Below are 17,969 nucleotides of genomic sequence, written 5' to 3' on the forward strand. Positions count from 1 at the left end.
ATCCCGGCAGCTCCACTTCCCATCCAGCTCCCTGCTTGTGGCCTGGGAATGCAGTTGAGGACGGCCCAATGCATTGGGACACTGCACCCGCATGGGAGACCCGGAAGAGGTTCCAGGTTCCGGGCTTCGGATCGGCGCAGCACCGGCCCGTTGTGGCTCACTTGGGGAGTGAATCATCGGACAGAAGATCTTCCTCTCTGTCTCTCCTCCTCTGTGTATATCTGGCTGTAATAAAATGAATAAATCTTTAAAAAAATAATAAATGCAATATAAAAAAGTGGTAGTCACCTGGAAGGTTATTATCATGATATTAGGGATTTTTAAATTATTTTTCCTGAATATGAAAAGAATACATTCTACAAAGTCAGAACTACTCTATTTCTGATGATATCACACAAAAGTAAACTAAAGCTTATAAGTGAGAAGAGAGAAAGTTATTGTGAAAAAAGTAATAAACAGGATGCATACTGTAGTGAAACAGGTTATGCTGCTGTCTATGACACCTACATCTCATGTGATTTGAGTCCTTGATGCTATACTTCCAGTCCAACTCCCTGCTAATGCAAGTGGGAAAACAGAAGAACGTGGCCCAAGTGCTCAGGGCCTGTACCTGGTTAGGCCCAGATGAAATCTTTGTACTGGCCAATGCAGCCATTTGGGGAAGTGAGTCAAAGGATGAAAGAACACTCTCTCTCCCAATCTCTCTCTTTCCCAATCTCTAACTCTACCTTTCAAAAAAAATCTATCTTTAAAAGAGAAATAAATAGACAAATGCATCATAAAGTTCAAGCACATTATTAAATATGATTTAAGTGTATAGAAATAATTTAATATTAAGAAAACTTGATGTGATTTATCATTAGTAGAGATAAGATTCTTGGTTAAAAGGAATTTTGTATATTAATTACTGATACAATTTTAATACAAACATAGAAGTGTATTTCCTTAACATAAGAAACACATTATAAATCAACAACCTGTCTGCTGTTCACTGGTGAAGTATTGGAACAATTCCTTTAAAACTGGAAAAAAGATAGGTGTGCTCACTGCCATTATTATTCCTGAATATTTTCTGCAATAGCACATGATAATGAAAAACTATAAACAGAAGAGGTTCCAAAATATTATAGGAACATAATATGTTCTGTATTTGATAGAATCAGCAGGAGTCCACTGAAAACTCATTAGAACTAAGAATTCTTGGTAGTTTGGCCACAAAATCAACATAAACAATAATTAGCCTTCCTTTGTATTAACAGTGATATTTAGAGCAGATTATGAAAAATAAGGCCCCTGTCAGAAAAATATTAAAGAAAAAAATTTGGGGAATAATTGTAAAACAGATATGGGACCTGTCTGAATGAAATTAATTGATGAGACTGAAGCATATGAAAGGAGACATTAATAAAGAGAGAAACTTTATATAGATAAGAAGAGAGAGAAACCTTGCATTTGCTTGTTCAGTCACCAAATGGCTGTAGCAACTGATCTTGGGTTAGACTAATGCCCAGGAGTTCAAAACACCACCCAGGTCTCTCATATAAACAGCAGGGACCCAAGCGTTTGGATCTTCATTTTGTTATCTTCCCCGACACCTTAGCAGGGAACTGGATGGAAAGTGAAGTAGCTGCGATAAGAACTGGCACTCAAACCTCAGGCCAAACAGCCGCACCACAAAGCTGGCCCCAGAGATAAGACTTTGTGCCTGGACAGGAGAGATGGTAATGATCAGCATTGTGGAGTTGAATCTACCTTCATTAACCTAAATTGTTACATTCCATCTCTATAAAATATTAGGGTAAATTTGGAAGATCTTTCATCTGATGATTCACTCCCCGAGTGAGTGCAACGGCCCATGCTGTGCCAATCTGAAGCCAGGAACCAGGAACCTCTTCCGGGTCTCCCATGAGGGTGCAGGATCCCAAAGCTTTGGGCCGTCCTCGACTGCTTTCCCAGGCCACAAGCAGGGAGCTGGATGGGAAGTAGAGCTGCTGGGATTAGAACCGGCGCCCATATGGGATTCCGGGGCTTTCAAGGCAAGGACTTTAGCTGCTAGGCCACGCCGCTGGGCCCGAGTACTGTATTTCTTAAGAGAAAGCAAGACCATTTCTGTCACTGTACTAACTTGTTGGATGGAGCCCCTTGCACAGTGTGAGGCAAAGAAATCTAAACAGCAAAACTGAGAAACAAAATTTGGGGCCCAGCACAGTGGCTCAGGGGCTGAATCTTTGATGGCATGTAACAGGATCCCATATGGGCACTGGTTTGTGTCCCAGCTGCTCCACTTCCCAACCAGCTCCCTGCTTGTGGCTTGGGAAGGCAGTTGAGGATGGCCCAACTCTTGGGACCCTGCACCCACGTAGGTAACTGGGAAGAAATTCCTGGTTCCTGGCTTTGGATTGGCTAAGTTATAACCATTGCATCCACTTGGGGAGTGAACCTGAAAAATAGCATAAATGTCAAAAAAAAAAAAAAATTGGGATTTGGGTAGGCTGAAACAACTAATTTGAGGGGTAGAGTATTCTAGAGAAACTGCCCAGCAAAAAAATACCAGAACTCAGCTTTGGGGTCCCCTGAACTAAGCTGTTCAGAATTTCTGTTTGTTTTGTTTTTTGTTTTTAAGGGCCCAGTGCGGTAGCCTAGTGGTTGAAATCCTCACCTTGCATGTGCCGGGATACCACAGGGGTGTCGGTTCATGTCCCAGCTGCTCCACTTCCCATCCAGCTCCCTGCTTATGGCCTGGGAAGGCAGTAGAGGATGGCCCAAAGCCTTGGGACTCTACACCCATGTGGGAGACCTGGAAGAGGCTCCTGGTTCCTGGCTTCGGATTGGCACAGCATGGGCCGTTGCACTCACTCGGGGAGTGAATCAGCAGATGAAAGATCTTTCTCTTTTTCTCTGTAAATCTGCTTTTCCAATAAGAAGAAATAAATCTTAAAAAAAGTTTAAAAGCTGGTAAAACACCTGGATACCTGAATGCAAATACATGAATCAGTGCCTTCTCACATAGTATGTAGTAGTTCGAAATTGATGATAGATATAAAAGCTGAATGTAAACATTTTTAGAGAGCCAGGTATGATGGCTCAGTGACTGAATCCTCATCTTACAAAGTGCTAGAGTCTGATACAGACACCGGTTTGTGTCCCAGCTGCTTCATTTTCCATCCAGCTCCCTGCTTGTGGCCTGGGAAGGCAGTAGAGGATGGCCAAAGCTTTGGGACCCCGCACCCATGTGCGAGACCTGGAAGAAGCTCAGGCTCCTGACTTCGGATTGACTCAGTTCCGGCCATGCAGCCTTTTGGGGAGTGAATCAACAGAGAGACCTTCCTCTCTGTCTCTTCTCCTCTCTGTATATCTGCCTTTCCAATAAAAATAAATAACTCCTTAAAAAATGTTCCGAGAGAGAGAATGGGAAAAAATATGCTCAATCTTGAAATAGGTGATGATTTTTTAGATTGAACGCAAAAGTAAATGGACTGTAAAAAATGAATTTCATTTAAATAAAGAACTTGTGTTCTTTAAAAATCTCATTATAATTAAAAGAAAAATTAAAGTTTGTGAGAGAATACTCATAACATATATACTATCAAAGTTCTTATTCTCATCAGAGTAATAAGCCAGAAACAACACGTTATGATAGATAATAGATTGGAACAGATAAGTAAGTGAATGATCCATAAACATGAAAGTGTTAGATATTATTAGTCATCAGGGAGCTGCAGATGGAAACTACAGAGATCCCCCTCCACTTAACACAAAGTGAAGATGTTGATGAGAAGTTGTATCATGTGTTGGAAATGATGTGGAGCAGCTGGAACTCTGGGAGGGTAAAATAATACAATCACTGGGGAAAATAATTTGATAGTTTTGTATTAAAGTAAATGTCTAATTACTATTTGATCTGCTAATTTGACTTGTAGGTAAATATGAAATGAAAAGGGAAGAAGAAAAACATGAGTATTTATCAGAGTGTAGAGCCATATGAAGATAGGTAAATGGATAAACGATTTATGTATATTTATGAAGAATAAAAAGGTGAACTATTGATAGATGCAGTACATAAGTAAAAACCAGCATTAAAGAAGTTGGACAAACAAGAGCATCAACTGTTGACTCCAATACAGAATTTTAGAAAAGGCAGGTCTGCAGAAATAGGAATCTGTAGGAATAGACTGCTGGTTGCCTGGGCCTGTGTGTATATGTGCAAGGGCAGTGTTTACTGTTAGTAGTCACGGAAATGTGTTTCTTGGGTATTATGGTAGTTAACAGGGATGTGACGTTGTGCAGCTCATTTCTACAAACATATCTGTATAAGGTTGATCAAAGGTAAATAAGATTTAAGTTAGATATAATATTCTTAATACTTTTAACAGTTGGGTCCGGTGCGATAGCGTAGCAGTTAAAGTCCTTGCCTTGAACATGCTAGGATTCCATAGGGGCACTGGTTCTAATCCCGGCAGCTCCGCTTCCCACCCAGCTCCCTGCCTGTGGCCTGGGAATGCAGTCGAGGACAGCCCAAAGTCTTGGGACCCTGCACCCGCGTGGGAGACCTGAAAGAGCTCCTGGCTCCTGGCTCCTGGCTTCGGATTGGCCCAGCTCCAGCTTTTGTGGACACTTTGGCGTGAACCATTGGACAGATCTTCCTCTCTGTCCTCCTCTCTGTATATCTATCTTTGCAATAAAAATAAGTAAATATTAAAAAAAAATACTTTTAACAGTTGAGCCAGATTATCCTTCAAGTTTGATATTATGCAGATGATATTTCTTTTTAAAATTTTCAAAGTACTTCAAGTTTTTGTTACTGTCATCTCAATTATTTTTAAATTTAAAAGAAGGTGTTTTGATTTCTTCTTAGTTGCACAGCATTATTGTCAAAAGAAACCCCGTGAATGCAAACACATTGAGAAAACAAAAATCCCTCTCTTGCATACTCCCCTGTCTCTCTCCAGGTTGCCAGTAGTTTGTGATATGTTTTTAGATTTCTTAATGTATATGCAAAATTTATGTAAGTGAAATGACATGATATTGTTCTGTAGCTACTCCATCTCTTACTTGTTTGCACGTGGATAATTTTCTATTTTAGTACATAGATACCTGCCTTAATTTATTAATTGATGCTGAATGGTCTCTCATTAGATGGACAAATGTTAATTTATTCAGTTATTTTCTGATGTCTTTTTTCTTTTTTGGGCAATATGACCACCCTAGTTAGCTACTCATCTTAAAACTGGCTTAGCATACCAAGCACTGTTTTTAGTTTGGTGATATTTACTTGGAATGTCCTCTTGGGGTGGTGGAGAAGATTAGCTCCTCCCAAACCTGGTGTAACTTTGTGTTTCAGATTTTCTTGATTTTTTTTCCCCTTAAGTTAGATAGGTTTAATGTATGTATGTATTTGAAGTCAGAGTTACAGAGTGAGAGGAGACAGATCTTCCATCTGCTGATTTCCTGTCCACCTGTGACGTCAGCAGCCAGGAGCTTCACTTCATTTGAATTTCCCACGTGTGTGCAGGGACCCAAGGAATGGCTTGGGCCATCTTCAGCTGCTTTCCCAGGCTCGTTAGCAGAGAGCTGGATCAGAAGTAGAATTTGCTAGGACTTGAACTGGCAGGTGCTGGCTTTTACCTGTTAAGCCACAAGGTTGACAACTGTGTTTCAGCTTTAGTAAGGCTTTTGAAGGTGATATGAACCTGACCATAAGAGCAAAAATGTGAAACAAATGTATGTGGTTTTTCATATTCTTGAATCTCATTTATTTTTATATCTAAACTACCATGTAAGGATTGCAGTCCTACTACTCTCAGAATTTTGCTTGTGTTTAGAAACTTCTAACCCCTGGTGAGCAATAGCTGAGTGTATATTAAAGCACCCTTTTAGGGAAACATCATAGTATCACACCTCTTGTGATCACTGTTAGAATTTATAATAGGGTTCCCAGATAAAATACAAGATATCAAATTCCATTTGAGTTAGAGATAAACAAAAACTTTTCTACTTTAAGTATGTCCAAAATATTGCATGAAAAACTTTATTATTCATGGCTTATCTGAAATTCAAATATAAGTGAGTATCCTGCAGTTTGGACTTGTTGAGTCTGGCAAACGTAGTTTAGGTGGGTTATGCCAAGGCTCATTGAATCTAGGATTTGTGCATTTAAACTGCTGCCTATTTTGACGATTTGAACAAAATATTCTGAGTAAAATAATCCAGTGGATATGTTACTTTTTCCTATTTCTGAAAACAAACTCTTGATTCCACTTTCCCTTTCTACAGTAAAAATAGCTAACTATATAATAGAAAGCAATAATTATCTGCATATTTACATATAATAGCCTCTGTATAATTGACAAAGAAGAAGCTCTTGAAGTTATTAGCCCATAGATAGTAAATACTGAGTCTATAAAACTTGTTAATATTGGGAGTGGCATGATGGCTCAGTTGAGGCTAATCCTCTGCAGACAAATGCAGGGATCCCATATGGGTCCTGCTTCGTGTCCTGGCTGTTCCACTTCCCTTCCATCTCTGGGAAGACAGTGGAGGATGGTTCAAAGCCTTTGGATCCTGGTCCCTTGTGGGAAACCCAGAAGAAGCTCTAGGCCCTCAGCTTTAATCAGCTCAGTTTTGACTTTTGCAGCCATTTTAGGGGGTGAGCCAGCAGATGGAAGATTTTTCTCTTTCACTCTTCTCTGTAAACCTGCCGTTCCAAAATCCTTAAAGATTTGTTTATTTTTATTGGAAAGTGAGATATACATGGAGACACAAAGGTAAATGTATTCCTCTCTCTTTGTGTCTCTATGTATATCTTTTTTTCAAAAGGTATTTTTTTATTGAGGATATAGTCAAATTAATTTAGTGATTATCCTAATGGTCTCATCTTACCTTGATCATCTGTGAAGACTCTGTTTGCAAGTAAGGCTACATTCAAAGGACAGTTTACCTGGCCAGAATACAGTTCAACCTGTAACTGATGGGTTGGAAGTTATGTTTCCGTTTAGTCTGTTAAACTTTGATTTTAAACATATGGGAGTCATTAAGAATTTACTGTGCAAAGTAACACAAATAGATTTGATTATAGTGTGAGAGAATCCCTGCAAGTTGGGACAAATAATAGATTTAAGGATTGTTACTATTGTTGCAATATAAAAAAAGCCATCACTGCTTGAGTGCTTTGTGCTACCCACTGTGCTACTTTGTGCATAATCAATTTCAGTATCCTTACTAGGTATGGAAATTATTGTAAACTCTTTCACATAGAGAAACTGATGTTTAAAAAAGATGGCAGAGCAAGGGGGCCAGGGAGAGTCACTGATCGGCATGTTAAACTTCATGTGTTGGCTGATTTCCTATAATGACATTTGGTACTTTAAAATTTGGTTCTGGAACTGAGGAGATGGGTCAGAGTAGAGCACACATGTTGAGCAATCAGAAGCACGAAGATGTTACTTAAAATCGTTAAGGTGTGTGCTTGCCAGAGAAGGTAGTGTGCAGTAAAAAGAAGGGAGATGCCAGAAAGACTAAGTTACCCAGATTTCAATCATTGGAGAGAAGAAAGATTTGGAAGATGCTTACAAGTAGTGTGGTGGGCCAAGCTGGAAAAAGAATTTTGTTTTGACAAATTTCAGAGGGAGAAAAAGAAAACAGAAAAGGCTGTCTTGTCTACTGATTCATTCTCCAAATGCCCACAATAGAGGACGATGGTTCTCTTATGTGGATGGCAGGATCACAGTTCCTTGAGCCATCACTGCTGGTATCCTCCCTCCCCGGGTTTGCCTTAGTAGGAAGCTGGGTCAGTTATTAAGTCCAGGTATTCCTATGGCCCATGAGCATCTTTTCTTTTCTTTTCTTTTCTTTTCTTTTCTTTTCTTTTCTTTTCTTTTCTTTTCTTTTCTTTTCTTTTCTTTTCTTTTCTCTTTTCTCTTCTCTTCTCTTCTCTTTTCTTTCTTTCTTTCTTTCTTTCTTTCTTTCTTTCTTTCTTTCTTTCTTTCTTTCTTTAAGATTTATTTATTTTTATTATAAGGGTAGCTAGAGATCTACAGAGAGGAGAGACAGAGAGGAAGATTTTTCATCCATTGGTTCACTCTCCAAGTATCTGCAACAGCTGGAGCTAAGCTGATCCAAAGCCAGGAACGAGGAATTTCTTCCGTGTCTCTTATGTGGGTGCAGGGTCCCAAGGCTTTGTGCAATCCTCCACTGCTTTCCCAGGCCACAGTGAAATGAAAGGGAAGTGGAGTAGCCACTGGCGGCAGTATTGGATGCTGGCACTTGCATGTGAAGGGTTAGCTAATTGAGCCACTGTGCCAATCCTAGCGCTTGAGCATCTTGATCACTAAGCTGTGGACAATGAAAAGTGCAACAATTTGGGCCATTACTGTCACGTTGAGAGGTGTATGCAAATGGTTCAGGGGGTTAGATCGCAATATTTCCAAACAGTTTATGACTTTGGACAAATGAATAGTCTACCAAATTGAAGCTAACTAAATTGAGAGAGGATGCTTGTGTGATTTTTGTTTCTAAGTTGTTGGTGTTTTCCTCTTAACATTCTGGAATAAATCAGCAGAATATTTTCCTGGGAGGTGAGGTGAATGTTCTCGGGTGATCCAGGCAGCAGTGCACAGTGAAGTGACTAAAGGGGATACAGTCTGGAACAGGCGTGCCTGAGCATTCTGTCCTGGGCTTATCTTGGTAGTGACAGCTTGTGCTGTCTCAGGAAACACACTGCCCAAATCTGGATTGGTTGCCCTTTAAATCTGATACGCAGCTGGGATCTTAGAATTTCTATTCATAGTTTTCCTAAAAATTCCTATTGGATTTTTCATTGGCTCTCCCAAATTCTGTTTCCTGTCATTTTTAAAAAAAGTTTACTCTGTTTTTGAGGGCAGAGGGTAGGGAGTCTTGTGGGATACATCTTGTATTTGTTTTGAGAGAGGAAAGATGGGAGGAAAATATTTTAAGATAGTTTATGAGAAAATATCTTTACTTTCATGAGATGATTTGACTGGGAGAGAATTCTGAGATGGAAATATTTTCCCCTCATAGGTCCAAAGAAATGGCTCCATTGTTATGTTTCTTCCAGTAGGACTAGAGAAGGCTGAAGTCTATGTCCTGGATCTTTGTGTAGAACCTGTGTTTTCTTTCTAGAAGCTTATAGAAACTTCTTTTTGTTTTCAGTATTGTCAGAATTCCCAGTGATATGCTAAGTATAGGTTTTCCTTGATTTTTTGTGGGCTAGACACCTGGCTGGTTCTTTCAAGTGAACAGTTAGTTCATAACTGTCAACAGTGAGGAATTTTCATTATTTGGTTCGATGATTTTTTTTTCCATTTGTTATATTCTGCCCCCCCCCCCTTTTCTGTTTTCTTTTTCTGGAACTCTTGTTATTCAAATGCTGTGTGATCACCTGGACTGGTGCTGTATTACTGCTGTCTTTTCTCACATATTTTCCATTGCTTCTCTCCCTTTGGAGAGTGCTTCCATGTTTTTTTTTCTTTTTTTCTTTCAATCCTCTTATTTTTTCATTTCAGTCACTGTGTTTCTAATTTCTAAGAACTTTGTATTTTATCATTTTTAATTCTCTACTAAATAATATTCTTATTTTCTGGCTATAAACTTTTAACCCTGTGAGGAATATGAATGAAATATGTATGTGTATATTTGTTTTTATGTATGTATATATTTATTTTCTGTGACAGAGGCTTTTCCTTGGATGTTATGTAATGTTGAACTGTCTGCCTGTGATTAAGAGTGGAAGACTAAAATGCTGATTAGAAATTCTGTCTTTAATCTGAAAAAAATAAATCCTGTTTTTGGTACATATGATCCTAGTAAAATTGCCTGTTCTACCTCAAAGATTCTCTTGTTTTTCCCTCTCCAGAAAGTAACTCGAGGCTTCTGCCTAGGTGGAGGAGAACTGGTGGCCTAGCATTGGAAAGGAAGGGGCGGGTCTGGGAGTGAAAGTGCTCTCCACACAGCTTTCCCGGACCTTTTCTTGTTCTAACCCCTTACCAACTGCTACTTCTCCATTTCCAGAAGTAATTGGTATTGTTTTCTGTGGCTTTTCCACCATTTATTGCATTGTTCCTCAGCGTTTATTTTATTTACTTTAAACTTTTTTTTTTTTTAACTGCAAGGCTGTGATTTGGTTTTCCCAGATCTGTTAAACCACTTATCCATTCACTTTCAAATCTTCCAAGATTTTCTTGCTTTTACTTCTCGTTTGGCACCCTCATCTCTGTGTGAGTTTAGGCATAAAATAAAATATTTTACTGTTGTTTTAGTGTGCTTTTGTAAGACATTGTAATTACACACATAAATGTTTAATGTGCCATCTTAAGCCCAGATAAGTTAAGATGTTTTATCTTTCAGTCTTTTGAGACTTGGAAAGATTATGAAGTTAGCCTTCTCCATCTCTTGTTTTGACTTTTACCGTCATATTATGATACATGAAACTCATTATGTGGAATTGCTTGAGACTGTATGAACTCAAGGATTTATAAGTGCATCCAGAATTTGTTAATAAAGAGGTTGATTCTTGTTTAAATTTGCTCTTGTAGGAAAGTGAAAAGGTTTCTGAATATCCAGCAGTGATTGTGGAGCCAGTTCCAAGTGCCAGAGTAGAGCAGGGCTATGCAGCCCAGGTTCTGGTTTATGATGATGAGACTTTTATGATGCAAGATGTGGCAGAAGAACAAGAAGTTGAGACCGAGAATGTGGAAACAGGTAGACATCTAATCAAATATTCATTATTTATAATTTTCTCATTTTTTAAGTTCCAACATTACTATTGCCAGATGAATGATGTACTGAAGAACTTTTTCATGTTATTTAGTATAGCTTGGAAACCAATGAAACCTGTCTGGTTAATGGAATCTATGTAATTTTTATTATTTCAGGTATGAGAGAGCCTTGTATACTATGGACCCCATTGTCAAAATTATGGCTTCATAATGATAGTTGTTATCAAGTAATGATAGAATTTAGCAGACTAATACATAAGATTAATTTAAAAAATTCAGATACAGGCTGATATTTGGCTCAGTGGTTAGAACACTGGTTTGGATGCCCATGTTCCATGTCAGAGTGCCTCACTGTGAGATCTTGCCTCACTACCAGTTCCAGTTTCCTGCAGGAGTGTACCCTGGGAGACAACAGCTAGTGACTCAGATGGGCGGATCCCTGCCGCTCACATGGGAGACCTGGGTTGAGTCCTCAGATATCAAACTTCTTTAAGGGACAGAAATTTCTTACCTGACTCCCTGCCTCTCAAGTGAAATGAAATGAAAAAATAAAATATAAATATAATATAAATGAATAAGGGCAGTATTCTCATTCTATAATTGATTAAGAGTTTCTTTGAGTCAATCTTGTGGAGCAGTGTCATCTTTTTCCTTAGAAGGAAAGCATCTTGGTAGTGATCTATTATATTCCTTTCCGCTCCCCCCCCCCACCTTTATTTTGTCTTTAGAAGCCTTGGTATTTCAGTCTGTATGAAATGAGATATTCATATGTTTTATTGTTGGTTATTGTATAGAATTCTTTTTTTTTTTTAAGATTTATTTATTTTTTATTGCAAAGTCAGATATACAGAGAGGAGGAGAGACAAAGAGGAAGATCTTCTGTCCGATGGTTGACTCCCCAAGTGAGCGCAGTGGCCCATGCTGTGCTGATCTGAAGCCGGGAACCAGGAACCTCCTCCGGGTCTCCCGCGCGGGTGCAGGGTCCCAAAGCTTTGGGCCATCCTTGGCTGCTTTCCCAGGCCACAAGCAGGGAGCTGGATGGGAAGTGGAGCAGACGGGATTAGAACTGGTGCCCATATGGGATCCCAGTGCGTTCAAGGTGAGGGCTTTAGCCGCTAGGCCACGGCACCAGGCCTGGTTTTTGCACAGAATTCTTGGAGAATTTTCTTCCTTTTTGCTATTGACCATAAAGAAAATAGGAGGATTTACCAGGACAATCATAATGACTATTATATGATAACAAACACAAAAAATTGTCTCTAGCTGTTAATGAAGAAAAAGAATCCTTTGTGTGGTTTATATTCCTAGTGAAACTTCTTAAATATTCAGATAACTTTTTATAAATGTGACAAACTCTCATGATTAAAAAATTTTGAGTATTAGATGTCTTCCTGTTCAGTGGGACTATTAGTGTCTCCCAGCTTCAAGTTATTCCAGTTATATTTATATGAATTTTTAAAAGAGGCCTTTATTTGTATTGGAAAGGCAGAGTTACAGAGAGAAGGAGAAACACAGAGAGATCTTCCATCTGTTAGTTTATTCCCCAAGTTGCAATGGCTATACCTGGGTGGATCAGAAGCTGAGAGCCAGGAGCTTCTTCCAGGTCTCCCACATGGGTTTAGGGGCACAAGGACTTGAGCCATTCTTGGCTATTTTCCTAGGGCAAAAGCAGGGAACTGTGTCAGAAATGGGGGAGCCAGGAAATGGACTGGTGCCCATTTGGGATGCTGCTGCTTCATGTAAAGGCTTAAGCTGCTATACCCCCAGCACCAGTCCCTGTTTGGATTTTTAAACAGAGGGGTTGGACGTTCCCTTGTTTTTCAGAGTAATGATGACTTTGTCAGCAAACCTCAGGGGATGTGGTAATTAATTCGTTTTATCAAGACAGATTGTCAAACATGTTATATAGGCTTCATGACTGTAATCTGGAGTCAAGTCATTTATGGTACATAGTACCTGAATATTTAAAGCTAGATAGCAAAGTAATGAGCTCCCATCTGCAGGTTCACTCCCCGGAGCTACATAGACTTCATTACTGTAGAGTACTACCTGCCTAGCAGCAGATAATACAGGCCTTTTAAAAGAGTAAATTATATAAGAGCCAGAGGACTCCTCTTTGCTGCTTCACTCCCCAGATGTCTTTAAGGGTCTAGAGATGGAAAGCCAAGAATTCAGTCCAGGTCTTCCTTGTAGGTGGCAATAACCCAGTGTCTGAGCCATTACTGATGTCTGTCAGGTTCTACATTAGCAGAAAGCTGCAGTCAGGAGCCAAGGGGACATTAGACCAGGCATTCTGACATGGGACATGGCTGCTCTCACCGATGGTATCTCAACTGCTAGGCTAAATGCATGTTTTATCCTGAATCTAGAAAAAGTATAGTGGTAAAGATGAATTTCCTTATAAGGGATAGAGCTGTTGACAATATAAAGTAGTATGATATTTTGGAGCATATAGGAGTATAACAGTTGGTTTTTACTCTTGGGAACACAACTAGAAAAGAATACTAAAAGTACAGAAAAAAAACGATCATAACTTAAATTGAAAAATGGAAAAAGTAGAACTTGTTTGAAATTTTTGGATAATGTTGTGATGAAAAAATATAAGGAAGACTACGATTTTGGGTAGCACCTTAGACATTTTCTTTAAAAAATGAGAATTATGGTACCACATTTGCATAAAAAGATAAACTAAGATGCTTATCACATTAAAAACTAGAGCATATTGTCTAAATCTTATTCACTGTATAATTGATGAGATGCTTCATTAATTTAAATTAATTCAGGTAAACAATTCTGGATAGAAAATGAATGTAATTCATTTGAGGGATTTTATTCTTAAACTGCTTGAATTTGAGGGTGATGGTAATCTATTTTCAGGACAGAAATTTGAGTGATTATGATACTGCAAAAGGAAATAAGGAATTGCCATGTAAAAGACTAGTTTACTTTTGTAATTGTTTTCATCATTGGGTTTTAAATATTTGATAATATTTTTTAGGATTATTTTTCTTCAGTGTTGAAAGAAAATCTTAAAAGCCACTTAAATTATTCTAAAATGTTATGAAAGTATCTTGGAAATTCATCTTAGGTAAACCACTTATCTTATTTAAAAATGTAAAAGTACCCCAGAAATATATATTCCATTCTTGCTTTTAGAGTTTCATATAACTTTATAAGACTTATTGATACTCATAATTAGTTTTAAAGTTAGTTCACCTCAGCATATTTTTATTTATAGTTAAATAAACAAGTACATTTTAAAGTTATGATCTGAATACATTTTCATTCTCTGATGTACAGGGTTTATGCAGATAAATAAACATTATCATTCACCTGAACGCATGTTTCCTTCTAGTTAGTGGGTTAGAACCATGTTTATTTTTGTGATGGTGTGAATTTGTAACTCAAGTTCTAGATATATGTAGTAGTTGGAGAAGCTGACTGAGAAGAAAAGGAAAGGGTATTTATAAGATGGCAGTTTCTATTTGGCTAATTTAGTTTATTGAGATCCATATAGAATAGTGATTGCTTGTGTAAAGTTAGGAAACAATTTCTAGAATGCTTCTATACTATAATTTAGATTATGTCAATCTAAAAAGTGTTCATAGCTGTATTCAGTAACCAGTTATGTCAGTTCTCTGTATGTTCACATTTTTTTCTTTCGCTTTTTCTGAATATCCATTTGAGTATATCCACACCAGAAACAACATACCCATTTTCATTTAAGTAGCAGAACTGAAATCATAGAATGATTTGCATCTAGCCATGTTAATTATTTAAATTTTTAAAACTTATTTGTTTGAAAGGCCGAGAGACGGAGTGGGTTCTCCTGTTCTGGTTCACTCCCTAAAACCCAGGTTCACTGCAGGCCAGCATGGGCCAGGATGGAAGCCAGGAGCCTGGAGCTTCTTCTGGGTCTCCTACATGGGTGCAGGGTCTGAAGGCTTTGGACTGTCCTGTGCTGCTTTCCCAGGTCACAGGCAGGGAGCTGAATGGGGAGTGGGGCAGCCAGGATTAGAACCGGCGCCCGTGTGGGATCACAGCACATGCAAGGCAAGAACTTCAGCTAATAGGCTACTGTGCTGGACCCAGTTAACCAAAGTCTTGCTTGCCAAGACAAATGCCTTCCTGCATTCTGTTATAAAATTATTTATCATTTTCATAGTAGTACACATGAGCTATTTTGCTTCATGTTTTTACAAAGTCTGCATTTCTCTTATAAGCCTTATATGTGATATTGATATAATTTGAAACTTCAAAAATAGCATATTCATTTAAAACTATAATAAGCTGCTTGTAATGATAACTTCAGTGTAGTGAGTATTAAGAGCCTGTAAGGCATAGTAATAAAATATGGACAAAGGATGATCTTTACTCTTTAAAGATTTATTTATTTTTATTACAAAGTCAGATATACAGAGAGGAGGAGAGACAGAGAGGAAGATCTTCCGTCCGATGTTTCACTCCCCAAGTGAGCGCACCAGCCGGTGCTGTGCTGATCCGAAGCCAGGAACCTCTTCCGGGTCTCCCACGCGGGTACAGGGTCCCAAGATTTTGGGCTGTCCTCGACTGCTTTCCCAGGCCACAGGCAGGGAGCTGGATGGGAAGTGGAGCTGCTGGGATTAGAACCCATATGGGATTATTAGAAGCCTATATGGGATCCCGGGGCGTTCAAGGTGAGGACTTTAGCTGCTAGGCCATGCCGCCGGGCTCTGGATAGGTTTTGATAAGAAGTTTGAGTTGTCTAGAGTTTCATCTTTCATGTTAAGACGTACCCCTTATATACAGCTATCTATCCGCTTAAGTTTTCACTTTAAATTGTGATAATGCAGTAAAAAAAAATACTTGGCCCTTGTTACATGAAGAACCCTTCCTTCTCATGGTTAATAATTTAGTTCTACAGTGAAATATGTATTATATTCAATTATAAAGCTGTAATCCACTGAGCAATGTGAGAAATCTTGGAAAAGGTGTTTTAGATAAAAGCTATACATGGATTTCAGAATTGTTTACTAACATAATTTACTTTTTAAAAAAAATTTTTTTTTTTAATTTTATTATTTTTTCTCCATTAATTACAATGTATTACGTGACACAATTCATAGGTACTGGGATTCTCCCCCCTTCACCCCAAACCCTCCCCCCCCCGGTGGATTCTTCCATCCTGTTGCATAGCCACAGCTCAAGTTGTTCTGGGATTCCCTCATTGCAAGCATACACCATACATAGAGTCCAGCGTCCCATTGACCAAATTCAACAACCTCTTAGGGAGGCCCTCTCAGGTCCGAGGGCAGAGCCAGCAGAGCATCACCTCGATCAATTAGAAGCTCCAACATATCATCAGCAACAATCCAGGTACGATGAGACTGGTGCAGAGTCCACTGATTGACATAGTCCATGTTAGAGTTTCCCCTTGTCCAGTTTTCCGCTGCCAACATATAGCTGAGGTGGTCGATTGATCTACTCCATCTTCCATCTTTTCTTGGTTAATGTTTTGATTCCTCCATTTTGTTCAGGGGAATCCCCAAAGAAATTCTGGGGTGTTCCCAGTCCAGGCTCCTACATGCACTACTAGTAAGCACAGTGCCCGCCACAGTCCATCACCCCAATCGGCTGGTGGTTGCAGCTGCTGGGTTGGTTCTATTCTCAGCCCCGACCTCCACTAGAACCAATGAGTACTGCAGCCCATCCTGGTTCTGGCCATCACACACTCATGCTTCACTTAAACCAATGGGAGGTGTGCTGGTTGGGTGCTGCATTCCTGACCGGCACAGGCAGCCTTGCCTTGGCATTTTGTATTGTATACTTTTTTTTTTTAATCGCAACCGAACCTGGCCAGACCCCCGCACAGCTCCAGCGCACAGACGTACCAGTGGATAACGCAAGCTAACTCAGCCCGGTTCGTCCCCACCCTGAGCCAATATATGCAAGTGGGTTACTTTCCAACACCTCTTCTGGGTTGTTAACCTCCTTGCTTCCTGCGTTTATTTGTAGGGTCAGTGTCCTGTCACAGAAACTTTTCAGGTTCCTCCACCAGACCTGTTCCTGGTGTCAGGCTTCACGCATATCAGCAGTTCCTTGGGCCAGCTCCGCTCTTCAACTCATTCTGGTTCCTGCTGTTGGAAGTTGGAGCCCAGCCACAGCTCGTTCATACCCACATATAGCTCTTACATGGCTCAGTTGAGGTTGAAACCTAGCCGAGTCCGTCCCACGTCTGCCTTGGTCCTCCAGAGCACCAAACTGTGCTGCGGTCTAAACTGGCACGGTGCGTCAAGTCCCAATCCATATTTATGCCAAAGGACTACAACTGTGACCCGATCAGAATTCAGCCTCCATCCAGTTCCTGCATTCCTTGATAGACTCCACCCAGCCAAGGCCTTCCCCTAGCTCCACAACCAGGCGTGTTCCCAGCCAGTATTAAGTATACCAGTGGTTGCTCTGCATCAGCTCAGCGCACCCCATAGACTGTTATACCTACTGCATTGTCTCCACCGGCCCTCCTAAACCACATAATTTACTTTTAACTACTTTTTTCTGTAACCCTTTTGAAGCACTCTAGTGTGTAAATATTGAATGGAATTTCCAGAAGAGTAAAGTTCAAGTTACAGGAATAGCGGATATTTTAGAAAAAGTGAAGAAAGAAGGACAGATGGTAGGTAAGATTTGGGTGGGCAGTTTGGAAGTAAGTGAAAGGCATTATAGACTTAAGGAAATATAATTAATATGTGGTTGGAGTATGGAAATTCAAGGCATGTTTAGAAATGAGTAAATAAGATAATTGACAGGAAGTTCTGTTAAGAGTGAATGCTCGATGGTGCATTGAGTTTCTAGAGTTAGTAATTAGGTAGAAGAAGCAGAGATATTTGAAAAGATCCAAGTAGAAAGTACTTAACAGAATTAGTATCTTTTGTGGATATAAAATAAATTGTAGGTAAAAAGTGAAGTAAGAAGATCGTTTCAATGAGTTGTGAAAAGACTTGAGAAATAGTAAGAACCAAGGGGGCTTATATAAGCTACCCGCCATGTAAGATCAAACAGGATGTGACTTTGCAGATAAGGGAGAGAGGCATAGTCAGGAAAAACGTTACTTTGGTTTTGACCCTGAGTGATGATGACAGGATCGCCACTGGAGGTTAGAGGAAGGCAAGACTGTTTCGTGACATAGTGATGTTACTTTTGAGTTGAAACAAAACATTTGAAGAGGAATAGGTAAAGACGTAAAGACGTACAAATGTA

At 39.4% G+C, this 17,969-nt stretch overlaps 1 protein-coding gene across 8 annotated transcripts in view; it reads left to right on the top strand.

Moving 5' to 3' along the window:
* The window catches only part of ELF2 (E74 like ETS transcription factor 2), a 116,294-nt gene that overhangs the window by 42,084 nt on the left and 56,241 nt on the right, over positions 1-17,969 (top strand). For 3 of the 8 annotated variants that reach the window (XM_012927831.3, XM_058666838.1, XM_058666839.1), the window contains exon 4: positions 10,551-10,716. The exons of 3 other annotated variants lie outside the window; for them this stretch is intronic. In XM_012927831.3, the coding sequence (XP_012783285.1) occupies positions 10,551-10,716 (166 nt within the window). Of the gene's footprint in view, positions 1-10,550; positions 10,717-13,610; positions 13,663-17,969 lie in introns of those variants that run through there. 2 more of the 8 variants (XM_058666840.1, XM_058666843.1) reach the window with 2 other exon arrangements.

This window comes from Ochotona princeps, chromosome 7, assembly GCF_030435755.1.
Source record: "Ochotona princeps isolate mOchPri1 chromosome 7, mOchPri1.hap1, whole genome shotgun sequence".
In the NCBI taxonomy this organism is placed as follows: domain Eukaryota; kingdom Metazoa; phylum Chordata; class Mammalia; order Lagomorpha; family Ochotonidae; genus Ochotona; species Ochotona princeps.